The sequence below is a fragment of the Canis lupus genome, chromosome 1, assembly GCF_003254725.2.
Source record: "Canis lupus dingo isolate Sandy chromosome 1, ASM325472v2, whole genome shotgun sequence".
Taxonomy (NCBI): Eukaryota; Metazoa; Chordata; class Mammalia; order Carnivora; family Canidae; genus Canis; species Canis lupus.
Genome location: NC_064243.1, coordinates 30,629,876 through 30,644,185, shown reverse-complemented (window position 1 = coordinate 30,644,185; position 14,310 = coordinate 30,629,876). Strand labels below are relative to the sequence as shown.

Below are 14,310 nucleotides of genomic sequence, written 5' to 3'. Positions count from 1 at the left end.
CCATGGATAATACTATAGACACGCTGAGTTATGTCCCCCCACCCAAATTCATATGTTGAAGTCCAAACCCACAGTACCACAGTGTGACTGTATTGGGAGTTAAGATCTTGAAAAATAATTAAGGTAGATTCTCGTCCAATATGACCGGTATCCTTATAAGAAGGGATTAGGACACAGACACATACAGAAGAAAGACCACATGAAGACACAGGGAGAAAGCATCCATCCAGAAGCCAAGGAGATAGGCCTCGGAAGAAACCAACCCTGCCGACACCTGGATCTTGGACTTCTAGGCTTCAGAACTGTAAGCAAATACATTTCTGTTGTTTGAGCCACCCAGCTGATGGTATTCACTATGGCAGTCCTATGAAACTAGTACATGTGAAATGTTGAAGCTTTACAGAAACAGTTTTCTGTAAAAACCTTTGCTAAATGACTCTATAAATGTCATTCTTAGCCAAATCTTGGATTTCAATGAGCCAGAAATGAAAATAAATAGAACCTTCCTTAGTTGTAAGCTCCCCACATGTTTAAGCTTATTAGCTGCTTACCTTTTCTTGGTGTGTCCATTTGGCTTCTCATCAGGAGGCAGCTCAATAATGAGCTGACAAGACTGAGCATGATCGAAGTTGTTTGGAGTCTTGGGTGAGCACTGCGTGTCCAACATAAACACCTGCAAAGGTACAGTTCAGAGCTCCGTCATCCTCCACCTGACTCCACTAGGGATTAGCTGGATGGCCCTGGATAAATTTCTTACTCTTTCTACTCATTTTTTCATCTATAAAATGAAGTTGACAATGGTTTCCTACATGATATGTTGAGAGAATTAATATGTGTATATTACATATGCATAGCATTAGAACAGAAGAGTAAATATTCAGAAGTTAGTGGCTGATACTAACACAAATAACACGACTACTTTAATCACGTGACAACTCATTACACCCAACTAGTAAGTGCTGATATTTAATATTAATTAAGAGTAAATAAAGAGGGGCCGTGTTTATAAAAAATATCTCCGATTTTGACATCTCTGTGGTATTCTATCCAACACAGGAATAAGAAATTAATTAGGACATTTAGAAACCAGACCTAGCCAGGAAACTTATCAATTGATAATCAGAGTATCCTGGATATACTAAGGGAGATTTTATTAACAATTTAAACAGCTCTTATAGAGAAAAGGCAATTCTGAATAGAACCCTTAATTCACTTTATTTTTGTAAAGAATTAGAATACTTTTCCAATAATTCCATCCAGTACTGCATACACATTTATAAAAATTGCTTAATATTTTAAACATACCACAAACATGCAAAAGATGTCTTTTGTATATGAAGACATAATTCAAATAGGTCTGCTGCCATTACATGATAGATTGTAAATTTAGGGACAATGTTTAATTACTCTGCTGGAAGCCACATGCAGGGTTTCTTAGCGGTAGACTGACATGCTACTTGAGTGTTTGGGGGCATATCTGTAGCTAGTGCTAAGGCTGGAAGGCCTTTGGTGATTTAGTAACTCACCTACTCAACAGATATTTACTAAGTATCTTCTATATGCATGGCTCTACTAATACCAAGGTAAGTATACAGACATGTTCTTTGCTCCTCAGGAGATTCAATCAACTTTTCTGACTTCTGACCTCTGTCAGCAGAAAAAGTCACTGGTACATGGTGATCCCTGAATAGGTAAGTATATTTTAATTTTAGTTATGATTTACATTTGACTGAAATTAAGCAGCTTGTAAATGTCAAACTCTGCATGGGAAACATAAGGAAAAATCCAAATAGGTTTGCCATCCTTAGGCACTTGTAGACTGCAAGTACCATCAATATTTCAGCAAATATGGATAATATACAGAGTCCGAGAAAGTCAAGTGGTGTATGAAGTGTAGGGGCCAGGCAGAAAGAGGACTTTATCTGATCTGGGCACTGGAGGACACAACAAGAAAGAGATGGAGGAAAGGATTATAATGATGTTGACTGGGTTAGTGGTCCTCATCAAGAACAGTACTGACAAGATGTCAGAGCCAGGAAGTGTATGTCCCTAAGGGAATGAAAGACAATCTGATTATGCAAGACCTTCAGGAAGAAGCTTGTAAAAGTCCTGGGAATCACAAGCCCCAGTCCTTACCTGCTGAGCCATGGCTCGAATGCGCCAGTACTCGGCCTCAGCACTGGGGGAGGAGGAGGGGGCCGCCACCCTCACCTGGCAGCCTTCCCCACTGAAGCTCTCAGTGCCGCTGTGGAAGCAGCCCAGTAGATCCTAGGGAGAAACACAGCAGAGGTTTCCTGGGTGCATCCAGGCCCTGTGTTCTAGAGCTGTTACGGTCCTGGTGTTTGGGACAAAAGCACAGATTGGACAACTTCTTTTTCACCCTCTGTAGGATTTCAAGTGAGCCTGCCTGATAAGAGAAGGAGGGCAGCATCCAGATGCCCAACTTGACAGGCACGAGATGACTCGAACCCTCTCTGGCTCCACCTGCCAACAATTTACCTTCACTGGCTTGAGTGTGGCTGAGAACGCATCCTGCAGGGCACAGCAGGCAAGCCTCCACATTTCTTCAGTGAACACAGGTCCTGCTGTGACAAGGACGTACCTGCTCAAAGAAACCAGGAAAGAAGTCTTGAATCTGTACCTTTTGTCGCCCTTACAGACGAATGCACATATTTGTTCCACAGCTTCCATTCAAGTCTTGCTGCCTCTTATTACACTTGTCTTCAATCCAACTGGTATCCTATCTATTGTCACAACACTATTTCCTAAGGTATTTTCCTATAAAAATATCAAATAGCAATGGGTCCCCATTACAGAGAGGGCAATGTCTCAACTTAGGCTTTGCATGCAAGACTGTATATATATTCTGTACTAATTTTTCTATTCTAGCCTCATTTTCTACTACTCCTCTACAAATAACAACCAAAATAATAAAGACTCTGTTGTCATTTATGACTCAGATCTCCATGCTTATGTTTGTGATGTTCTGCTTGCAAGTCCCCATCTATCAAGATCTTGCCCACTTTGGGTGATCTGACCAAATGTCATTAATATAAAAAGTCCTTGCTGACATCCTACTCCCCTGCCCTCCTTGGCATGTACAGTAACTCCTAACTATGGTCATTTTTCATGTGTCTCTCTCTGTTATGTCCTTTAGAAAAGGCTATAAGCCTCTTTGAGGGTAGGGACCTTGACTTCCTATGCACAGAGTATCTCTCTTTGTATAATGCCTTACACATTGAAATGAAGCATTATTAGCATATACATATAGACATTTTTACTTGTAGAAAGCAGTCCAAAAAGTGGATTGCTACAATAAGAGAATTTAACTCCCTTGGATTTCATAATAAAAATTCTTAACTTTGTGGAGAGGCAAAGAATCTTTTCCTCACCTAATACAGGAGCAGCCCACTCTGGAGATGGTTTCTGTGGGCTTGGCCACACACGCTACCAGTAACTCAAACAGGTCCTTCAGCATCGTGTTGATCATGCTCTCATACCTGATGTCTACATGGAAAAGTAAAACCAGAATTTCACTCAACTCTTGTAAAGGAGAGGGTTAAAATGACATTTTTAGTAAAAGGGGAAAGTCTGAGCAATAAAAAGATGTATAAAAATCTAGGGAAAAAGTAATTTTCTTGGATTTTTTCTGAACTTGACTTTAGCTTGTATTAATCATTTCATGATGAAATATGAGGCTTACTTTTATGTGTTGATATACATTTTTCGAAGTTAAGCATATAATTCATCCACTTATACTAGCTACTATTCAGGCTGTGCGTGTTCTTTTCTGTATAAAAAATTTTAATTCTTAAAAAAAAAAAAAGAGAGAAAAACGAAACCTACAGTTTCCTTACTCTTGACAGACTAATTAAATGCTTGTGGCAAACAAACCCTCTCTCATCTTAACAGTTCTTGAACTCAGCCTGGCACACTATCCCCAGACTAAAGAAAATGAGACTTCCCCAAATCACATTCTATTTTCCCAATTCAAGGAATACATGTATATTCTTTCCCTCAAAGTCCATGTGATGACACAGATTTAATTTTTAGTAGAATCCTCAGTGGTTCTGTGCTGGGCAAAGCAGTGATCCAGCTAAGAACATACCTGTAGGGCTAATTATCGCTTACATGTGGAAACACCCACTTGTTGTCTTTCTCAATTAACTTTCTTTTTTGTGGAGGCAAGCTTATTAACTTTAGTAGAGCCACCCATTTCTTACTTTGCTTTTTGATTCTCCCTTGGGTGAACATCTCATGAATTTTTCTAACCTCTTCAACAAGGGCGTCTCTTACCTTACCTCTTCCTTTATAAAGAGAAGCCAAAGGCATATTGAATTATAACTTCTAGGTTAACAGTGATTTTTTTTCTGACTTCAGTATACTATCTGCTACATACTTTCAGGTCATCTTCAAAGTACCACAGATATTAAGATACTTCACCCCTAACCTCTTAAGCAACTTCTTGCCTATAATTTAAGCCTTTTCTCAAATCTTATCTCCTCCATTTAGCCTCCCAGAGGAAGCAGGAGGATATACACCCTCTCACCTACAGACTACAGAGCTAGTTCTTTTTTTCTTCATTTAACTTATTGCATAGTTGAACTTGCCTCCTCTCTTCTCATGCACAGATCTACTAGATGGCACTATATTCTTATATGTATTTTAAGTATTAATTTTCAGTTTGATAATCTAGGAGAAGGTTGGCACTAACCATTATAGTTCTATTTAGGTAATACGTGGACAAAAATCATACACTGGTATTTTTTGACAGTGATGCTTCCCATGAGAAAAAATACTCAGCATGGACTGCTAGGGGACCAAAGATACCTGAGTGTATAAAGCTTTGAATGTGCTCCACCACCAGCTCACAAGACAGGCCAATGGCGTGCTTGAAATTAGCAGAAGCTGCATCCCAGTACGAATGGTCTTTATGGCTACGTCGGAGCCAAAGGGTCATCACAGGGAGGAGAAGGTGAACAACCGCATAGATACCAAACCCTGGTCCTGAAATAGAAAAGTTGGCATCAGAACTGTGATCACAACAGCTCTCCTGTAGGGAAACAGAAGTTACTGCCATCACTTGGCATGCCCCAGTTCTTTCACAGGAGTTCCCCCCACCCCCTAAGAAGTTGCAAGGAAAAAGAATTTACTACTGACTGGGGGGAATATATGGTCTTCACTGGCATTTTTTTTTTCTTTTTTAAGATTTATTTTAGAGAGAGCATGAGAGTAGGGGGAGGGGCAGAGGAAGAAGGAGAGATGATCTCAAGCAGACTACCCCTGGGTACAGAGCTGGACTGGGACTTCAATCCCACGAGCTGGAAATCATGACCTGAGCTAAAATCCAGACTCAGAGGCTTAAATGACTGAGCCACTCAGGTGCTTCTCTTTTTTTGTTTCTGTTATGAATATAGTTATGCAAGTGATATATGAATAAATTCATAAAAATTCAAATAATACCAATAAAGCCAAAGTATCACCTAATTAACTCCCCCAGAGGTAAACAGAGATACACATATAAGAAAATGTCCTCTAAAGTTTACATATAAATATCTATATGAAACATCAAGAAACACATTAACATGTGTTAGAGATCATTCTGTATCAGAGAATTTAGATATTCCTCATTTTTACCGCCACATACTATTCCATTGCATGTATACACAACAGTTACTTATCTGTTCCCTTACTGATGGACACTTAAGGTGTTCTAACTTTTTGCTTTAGACAATGCTATAATGAAAATCCTTGTGAAAGTGATGGATTTTTAAAGTTCTGATTACAAAAGTAAGGAACCCTTTTCTAATAAACACAGAAAAGAATGAGAATACGAAGAAAGAAACCTCACCCACAGAGATAATTACATTTTATGTTTGATTTCTAGTCTTTTTGAATGGACATGTGTATTCATAGATGCATAAAATTTCAATGTTGTGGTTACTCCATAGTATATATACTTTAAATGTTATTCACAAATACTCATTTTTATATCTGTGGGATATTTATATGCTCTCATTGTAATTTACTTAACCCATTTAGGGTGTTCATAATTTTTTTGGTATTCAATATATTTCAGCAATCATTTTATACTCATTTTGTTTTCATCACTATTAATTTCCTTTGATGATAGATTTCTAGTAGAATTAATTAGGTTGAGTGCTCTTCACACACAGTTAATGGCAATGTGAAAACAGAAAACAGTACTAACTAGTGAGGGAGAGCTATATAATTAATTCTGTAAAATACCTGCTTATTTTTGGCTTATAACTTTTTGACATATGAGAATAGCTATGCTGGCTTTTTTGGAAAAAATTCTGCTACCAACTGCAATGGATCTTAATACCGTACCAGCTATCAAGTCTTCACCAGTTTGTAATAAATATGAAACTCCTCTTATTACTATGGAATTGACTAGTGGGTTCATTTGTGGTTCTGATTCTGTTTGTAAAAATTAAAATTTCTATAGTTGCTTGGATCTTGGGAAAATTTGCATGTGTTAAGTATATATGCTAAATTTGATTGAATCAAAAGAAGAAATAAATTCCTCAGGGCCATTCTTTTCCTGTACTATCAAGGTATTAGGTGATCACTACATGTCTTTTTCTTTTTTTGAGAGAGAGAGCGAGCATGAGTCGGGGAGGGGCTGAGGGAAAGGGAGAGAGAGAATCTTAAGCAGACTCCACACTGATCATGAAGCCTGAGATCATGACCTGAGCTGAAATCAAAAGTTAGATGCTCAAAAAAAAAAAAAAAAAAAAAAAAAAGAGTCAGATGCTCAACTGATGGAGCCAGCCAGGTGCCACTACATGTCTTTTTCTAAATCTAACCACCTATGACCTTTATATATTTAAGATCTTGCTGTTTTAATATTGTACATACTTTTGAGTGGTTTGTTTATGTCACTGAAGACTCAGTGAGCCTTACTGACAGCCCTAGGTCCAAGAGAAGGCTGTGATCATAGAACAGAGCAAAGCCAATAGCCTTGGCCTGATTACTGTAGGGATCCAACACACCTAACTGGATAGTACGTATTATTTGTAAATGGACTGATGGGAAGACATGTAAATAATAACAGGACATATCTTTTTTTTTAAAGATTTTATTTATTTATTCATAGAGACACAGAGAGAGAGAGAGGCAGAGACACAGGCAGAGGGAGAAGCAGGCTCCATGCAGAGAGCCTGACGTGGGGCTTGATCCAGGGTCTCCAGGATCACGCCCTAGCTGCAGGCGGCGCTAAACCGCTGTGCCACTGGGGCTGCCCTAACAGGACATATCTTAAACATAACTGCATCATTACCATTTAACAAGTATTTACTGAGCATCTATTATGCATGAAGCTCTGCACCAAGTCTAGGGTTATAGGTGTAAAACAAGTAGACACATGGAAATACCTTCCTGAGAAAAGTTATATGCATAATACCTCCCCTACAAAAGACAGACATAGAAATTCTTACCAGGTGTTTTGGTAACATCTCTCAACAGCTCAAAGAGTAAATCCAAGGTTGGCGGTTGGTGCTGACGTGGACAGTTGGACACAGCCGCTGTTAGCTGCTCCAGCAGGATGATCCAGACTTCTATCAGCCCTGGATACGAAAAAGCAGATCTCTGTGAAATCCAGTTCAACATAATAGAGAGTCATAAGATCAAACTAAACATCGTGAGTTTAGCAGTGTGCCATATGGCAGTGTGTAGTCCTCAGTGTCTACAAGCATGGGCAGATTATGATTTACATGCTCTAACAAAGTTAAAGGGGGAAAATCCCAAATTTCTTCTCATTCCCCTACAGGAAGAAGGTGATGTGGCAAATTTTACTATATTGAACTAACTATCAGATTTCTTGGGAGCTGACAATACCAAAATAATAAAATATACTTTTGTATCATCTTAGCATACATTCTTTTAAAACATTATTTTGTTGTAAATATGTAACAAAAATTTGTCACTTTAACCCTTTTTACATATGCAATTCAGTGGTATTAATTACTCTCAAGGTTTTGTGCAACCATCCCCACTATCTTGTTCCGAAACTATTTTTTTTATCATCTCAAACAGAAGCCCTGCAACCAGTAACTGTCCATTTTCCCCTCACTCTAGCCCCTGGGAACCTATCATCTATTTTCTGTTTTTTATGAATTTGCCTGTTCTGGATATTTCATATAAGTGGAATCACACAGGATTTGTGTTTCTGTGTCTGGCTTATTTCATTTAGTGTAATGTTTTCAAGGTCTATCCGTGTTGCACTGTATATCAGATGAATAATAATCCACACTTTGTTCATTCATCTGTTGATGGACACTTGTGTTGTTTCCACCTTTAGCTATGGTGGAAATAAGGCAATGAACATAGGACAGTAAGTATCTGTTTCAATCTCTCAATTCCTTAGGGTCTAGACCCAGGAGAGGAATTTCTGGGTCATCTGGTAGTTCTTTTTAACGTTTTTTTTTTCTTTCTTTTTTTCTTTTTAACGTTTTGAAGAAGTACCAAACTGTTTTCCATAAAGGAAATATATATTCCTGTGAGGGTTCCAATTTCTCCATGTCCTTGCCAACACTTACTTTTTTTTTTTTTTAAACTATAGACATCCTAGTATGTAAAGTGTGTTTCACACTGTGGTTTTTAGATTTCCCTGATGACTAATGATGCTGAGCATGCTGATCAGCCATTTGTAGATCTTTTAAGAAATATCTACTCATGTCCCTTTGCCCATTTTTAAATTGTGTAGTTTGTCTTGTGGAGTTTTAGGAGTTCTTTATATATTCTGGATATTAAAACCTTATCAAAAATAGGATTTACAAATATGTTCTCCTTTCGATTGTCCTTTCGCTTTCTTGATAATGTCCTTTAAAGCACAAAAGTCTTTAATTTTGATGAAGTCTGAGTCATCCAGTTTTTCTTTTGCTGCTCCTGTGTGTGAGTCTATTTTCTTTACTCTTCTTCATGCCCCACTTTTCCCAAAGGTCCATCAGTCATCTCCAGTCTTTTTTTATTTTTTTTGCAATTTATACATTATTTTGAATTTGCATGCCTGCCTTGTGGTTGGCGCTGCTGGCACTTTCTCATCCTACGTACATGCAAATCACTTCATGTACCACTCACAGATGGGGAATGAGATTCACAACATCAACAGAATCATACACCCAAAGCAGCACACCTCTCAGTATACACCTCTCTTCCTTCTCCCCTTCAGAGTTTCATTTTTAAAACAAGATACTAACTTTTAGTGCTGCTCATTACAAGGCAAGGGAAAAAGCATGAGATTTTTTTTTTATTAGATCCAAACAATTTTAGTTTTGCCATTTACAGAAGCACTATCTGAGCCAACATTCCTGCTGACCACTGCCTTTGGAAATATACGAACCTGCCAGATAACTGACAGAGAAAGGACTCAATTTCTTTCGCTTCATCTAAAAGGGCCTAGAATAGAAAATTAAAAAATAACCCACCCTACATTTTAATACTTCTCAGTTTCCTATGAAAGATAACTGCCAAAAGATGGCAGCTTTATCATATTCCCATTATAAAAAAAAAAAACTACTTCTACATTTTGGACATTCCCATTCATAGAAAGCTAAAGCAAACCCATGAACCACAAATATAATAAAACTAGGTGACAGAGGCTCATGAGCCTCAAAGTATAAGCAGGTGGGAACAAGCTAATTTATCGGAAATGCAGAAGACAGAATCACATGCTATGCACCACTCGGGGTGGGGGTGGGGGTGTAACCAATAAAGTCCATATGGAAAACTCTATGGGGTCTCACTTCAACAAATGAAGTACAAAAGAGTGAAAGAGAGTTGAAGAGGAAACTCTAGGGATTGAGAAGGACTTCAGAGACCTATCAGCAAAACACACAGTACAGGTCTTATGTGAATGCTGAAAATTCACTGACATAAGAAAATGGGAAATGTTAACATTTAAGGAGGGCAGCCTGGGTGGCTCAGCAGTTTACCGCCTGCCTTTAGCCTAGGATGTGATCCTGGAGGCCCAGGATTGAGTCCCACATGGGGCATCCTGCGTGGAGCCTGCTTCTCCCTCTGCCTATGTCTCTGCCTCTCTCTCTCTCTATATATATATATCTCATGAATAAATAAAATCTTAAAAAATAATATTTAATATTAAATAATTATTGTTAATTCTTAGGTATGATAATGGAATTGTGGTTATGTTTGTTATATTTAAAAAACACAAACTGAAACATTTACAGATGAAATGCTATAATGTCTGGGATTTAATTTAAAATAGATGAAGTGAGAGGAAGGGGGAGACAGAGTGAGGGGTTGTGTGTGTGTGTATACATAATAGACTGGCTATAAGTTAATAGTTGAAGCTGGGTGATGGGTACATGAAGTCTCATTATACCATTCTGTCTAGTTTAAACATGTCTGAAATTTCCATGGGGGAAAAAAAAGGACATTATTTGCCTTTGGAAACCAGAGGAATAACATGTAAGAGCATATAAATTTTCAATACTAAGTTGAAGCCTTTGCTTTTAATTCTTTTCTCTGAGCTAGCTATATTTTGTATATCATAATAACTTTAAAGATATCAATGAGTTGATAATGTGGAAAACTTTAGATAGGTCTTAGCTGAATTTTATCTATAAGATGGGCTGCCTAGAAAAAAAACAATGGATTAATGATTTGCACATATGGAAAGAGAATTGCTGATTGCTACATACACAGACAATTTATAACTGTTTAAAGACTGTATTATAGATAAGCAACATTAGCCTCTGTTTATAATTGTCTGGGTTGGAGGTTTAAGAGGCTAAGTAAAAATTATTCCTAACTAGTCATTAAATGAAACCTCTATTAGACAACCTCTAGCCAATTTCCATTTTAATTGTTCTCTACATTTGCTATTCCTTCCTACAGTTCTCCCTTAAAACTACTCTCAACTAATGAGGTTTTACCATTTATAATCCCTGTGGAAAAATGTAAATCCTCTCGCTATTCTCATAAGTGAATTTATAACAGAAAAACAAAAATTAATAATTAAAAAAAGCAAAATTTAAAAAACCTCTCCCCAAAACTCTTTTTGCAAGAGTTTGACTCAACCTATGCCTGTTAGTCCTGTTAGTTCTCTTTAAGGATATAATTTCCACTTCTAGATTTAGAACAGGGCAGGGGTGACTGAATCAGAAGACAAGCATGAGCATGAGTTAATCCATCTGAAAATTTCCCAAAGTTACTAGAGAACTCCGATCCACAGAAAATTACATGGGAACTAATTTGAAACACATTCTTTAAAATTATTCTTTTAATGAGGCTTCAGTTCCACCAGCACAAATAGATTCTCTCTTCAGTAGTGGCTTAATTTCCCCAGTCTCTAACCAAATAGTCTTACAGGAAGTAATTATATAATGATTGTGTTTCCTAGAAGGTATTAAAGACAATTACCAGTCAATTTACGTAGCAATGCAACCGCGTTCCAATTTGCTAAATTATAGAGAATTCAGAGTTAGAAACTATATTTAGTGGAATCTGCAGATCTGTACTGAGCTTGGATAGAGGCATCCATCTATAAAAGGATGGGTTTGGAGACAAGACATCAAATGATGTTTTTAAATAGTCCATGGAAACTTTATGTAGACTTGTTCTATTAGAATTAAAAACAATAGTAACATAAATGGATGATCATTCTTATGTCTCTAAGCTACTGAACTCATGGTTTAAGCTTCTGGGAATATAAACATAACAAATAACCTAGAGTTCAGTCCAATCAATTAACTCACCAGTGTCATCATCAAAATCAGATAGGACCGACTCAATTCCATCCTCACTGCTGGCCGACTGTTCCTGAAGTCTTCGAGGCAAGCTAGCCAGTCGCCCACTAAGGAATATTGGCTTCAAGGGCATTTTGTAGATTTTGGCCAGTAACTAAATAATGAAAAACCAAATTGCAACTATGTATTAGAAAAAGCTGTACTATGGGTGTTAAAGAAGAATAACATAGTATACCAGCAATACTGGTGTTAGGGAAAACCAGAAAAGCTTCCAATGTATGAAAGTTTTGAGGTTGTTTGTGATTTGGATTCTTATAGTAGCTCATGAGAGGGAGATGCAGGGCGGATATTCCCTGGAGAGGGAACAGCAACTGCCCTGAGCAGTGAGGTGCCATGTATCTGAGGGGTGGAAAGTCGGTGTGGCTGGAGCATACAGTGAGAGGGAAGGATCTGAGGGTGGAAAGGTAGCTGAAGTCCTGTCATGTGGTGTCTTTTGAGGGCTGATGGGGGAAGAAGCTGGGGCTAGGTATCCTTTCTAAAGCCCTGGGGTTCACACCATCACTGCTGTCACCGAGGGAGGAGTTCCGCAGACAGGAAAAGGTCTGGGGACACCACCTGTGAAGATAGGAGAACAACTATAAAGGGTGTCACTGAAGCCTGGGGGCAGAAGGGGCTTTCTGGTTGCTGGAGGGAGCATCCTCTTGGGCTAACAGCAATGACCGGATTGACCACAACAAAAGTCGCTGTTCCTTTGATAAATGAGGTTTCATGGGATTTCCTCACTAGATCTTTACTGAACATGTCCCTTTTTTGTTTTTGTCCCTCTTCAGTGGTGGCACCACCACCACATCCTATCATGAAGACTTCCCATGACCTCTCTCCCTACAGCCTGATGCAAACATAGAGATTAGGACCGTTCCTGTGTCTTGAGTATAAAGGAGAAGTTTCAGAGGTTTCAGTTCAATTGTGTGTTCTAGCATATTTTCGTTCTTCTCATTCTTTCCTTCATGGAGTGAGGACAAAAATTCCTACTCCAGATCTCAGCCTCTGCTCTCCTCAGAGTCAGCCAAAAATGTTTCTCTTGGGCTTCAGCAAGAGACATCCACGCCTGGTTTGCAAGCATCAGGTCCCAGGCCGGTCACAGGGCCTGGAGCCCAGTGTGGGTGCACGAGCATGGTCCCCTACCTGCGAGCAGCGCCTGAGGTAATCCAGGGCGGGGAGGCACAGGTCTGGGGACGTGGCTCCGGGTCCCGGGACACAGTCTCCTATTTCCTTGCAGTCCACCTCCCCTGGAGGACAGACAGACACAATTACTCTGGCATTCCCCCTTCAGCAGAAGACCTAGTAGCTCCCACAGCACTCGTTCATTAAATGTCTACTAAAATAAAAGACAAAATTACCCCAAACTTTGGACCCTGAGGAGAATCCTTCCAGTCATTTTTTCTCCCTCCATATGTATATGTGTTAAATACAGTTGGGATTGAATCGAGCATCTTAGTTTGTTGGATTATTCCATTTTGGTAACTCTTCTTTTCACTAAACAGTGAACTCCTCTTTTCTGGTACTGGACCACAGTTCCTTCAGTGGCTGCACGGGGTCCCTCTGTGCCTGGGCCCGCGGTAGTTCCCCTCACCGTCCCTGCTGTGGATGGTGCGACTCTGAGCTTGATGATAAAGGACACTCCTGGTGCCCAGCCACGTCTGCGCTGGAGGGAAGAACTTGGCCTCTCTCTGTTTGCAAAAGGACCCCTCTGCTGCCTGGGCTCAGCACTATAGAGTGGTGATAAAGTCCTCTGGGAAGAGTCTAGACATCTGGGGCTCAGGGATAGAGACTATCGAATTGAACTGAAATGATTTTTTTTTTTTTGGTACATATCTAGAGATTTTGCAGATCTGTGGAGGGCATCTAGATTTTTCTATAGGTAAATAGTAGTTGAGGATTACCATTTTTCTTCCCATGGGATGAAATCTATTCCCGTACTTTTAATAAGATCATTCCACAGTACTGAAATTGTTTCTAATTGTCTACAATCGTAGCCACTAGGCACCCTTTCCTGTGGGCAGACAGATCTAATTACTAGGCATTAGTTAAAATTCAGACAAAGCAGCATGTTTCCTTAAAAAAGAAAAGATAAATATTTGTATTCTAGATCAGGGATCGGCAAACTTTTTGTGTACAGGGCCGGACAGTAAATACTTTAAGCTTTGCAGGTCATCCTGTTTTTGTTACCGCTTCTCAAATCTACCATTGTAGCACGAAAATAGTAGTAGACAAATGACCATGGCTGTGTTTCAGTAAACTTTATTTATAAAAACCATCGATGGGTTGGATCTGGCCTGCAGGCCATTGCTTGCCAGCCCCGGGTCTGGATTAACATGCTTTACAATATAAAAACACAGACTGGGTCAAACTCATGTTGAAATAACCAGATGGCAATTAAAAATAATTTCATTTCTTAGCCTGTTGATCAAAGTGAGCAGCCCGTTTTTTTTTTTTTTTTTTTTTTTTTTTTAACCAAGGTTGGTGTGTTACACATCAAAGTCTATGCAAATTGCGCCCCCCTGGAGTCTGGGGCAGT

At 39.0% G+C, this 14,310-nt stretch overlaps 1 protein-coding gene and 1 long non-coding RNA gene across 6 annotated transcripts in view; one reads left to right on the top strand and one right to left on the bottom strand.

Annotated features, from left to right (window-relative positions):
- Positions 1-14,310, bottom strand: part of ARFGEF3 (ARFGEF family member 3) — a 176,252-nt gene that overhangs the window by 16,407 nt on the left and 145,535 nt on the right. For all 5 annotated transcript variants that reach the window (XM_025422392.3, XM_025422396.3, XM_025422393.3 and 2 more), the window contains 8 exons: positions 12,918-13,021; positions 11,742-11,886; positions 7,461-7,589; positions 4,831-5,007; positions 3,393-3,507; positions 2,500-2,602; positions 2,137-2,268; positions 552-673 (listed from right to left, as the gene is read on the bottom strand). In XM_025422392.3, the coding sequence (XP_025278177.1) occupies positions 552-673; positions 2,137-2,268; positions 2,500-2,602; positions 3,393-3,507; positions 4,831-5,007; positions 7,461-7,589; positions 11,742-11,886; positions 12,918-13,021 (1,027 nt within the window). The remainder of the gene's footprint in view (positions 1-551; positions 674-2,136; positions 2,269-2,499; positions 2,603-3,392; positions 3,508-4,830; positions 5,008-7,460; positions 7,590-11,741; positions 11,887-12,917; positions 13,022-14,310) is intronic.
- Positions 552-2,527, top strand: LOC112644186 (uncharacterized). Its single transcript, XR_003126209.3, has 3 exons — positions 552-681; positions 1,616-1,691; positions 2,390-2,527. It is a non-coding gene; the product is annotated as an uncharacterized LOC112644186 (long non-coding RNA).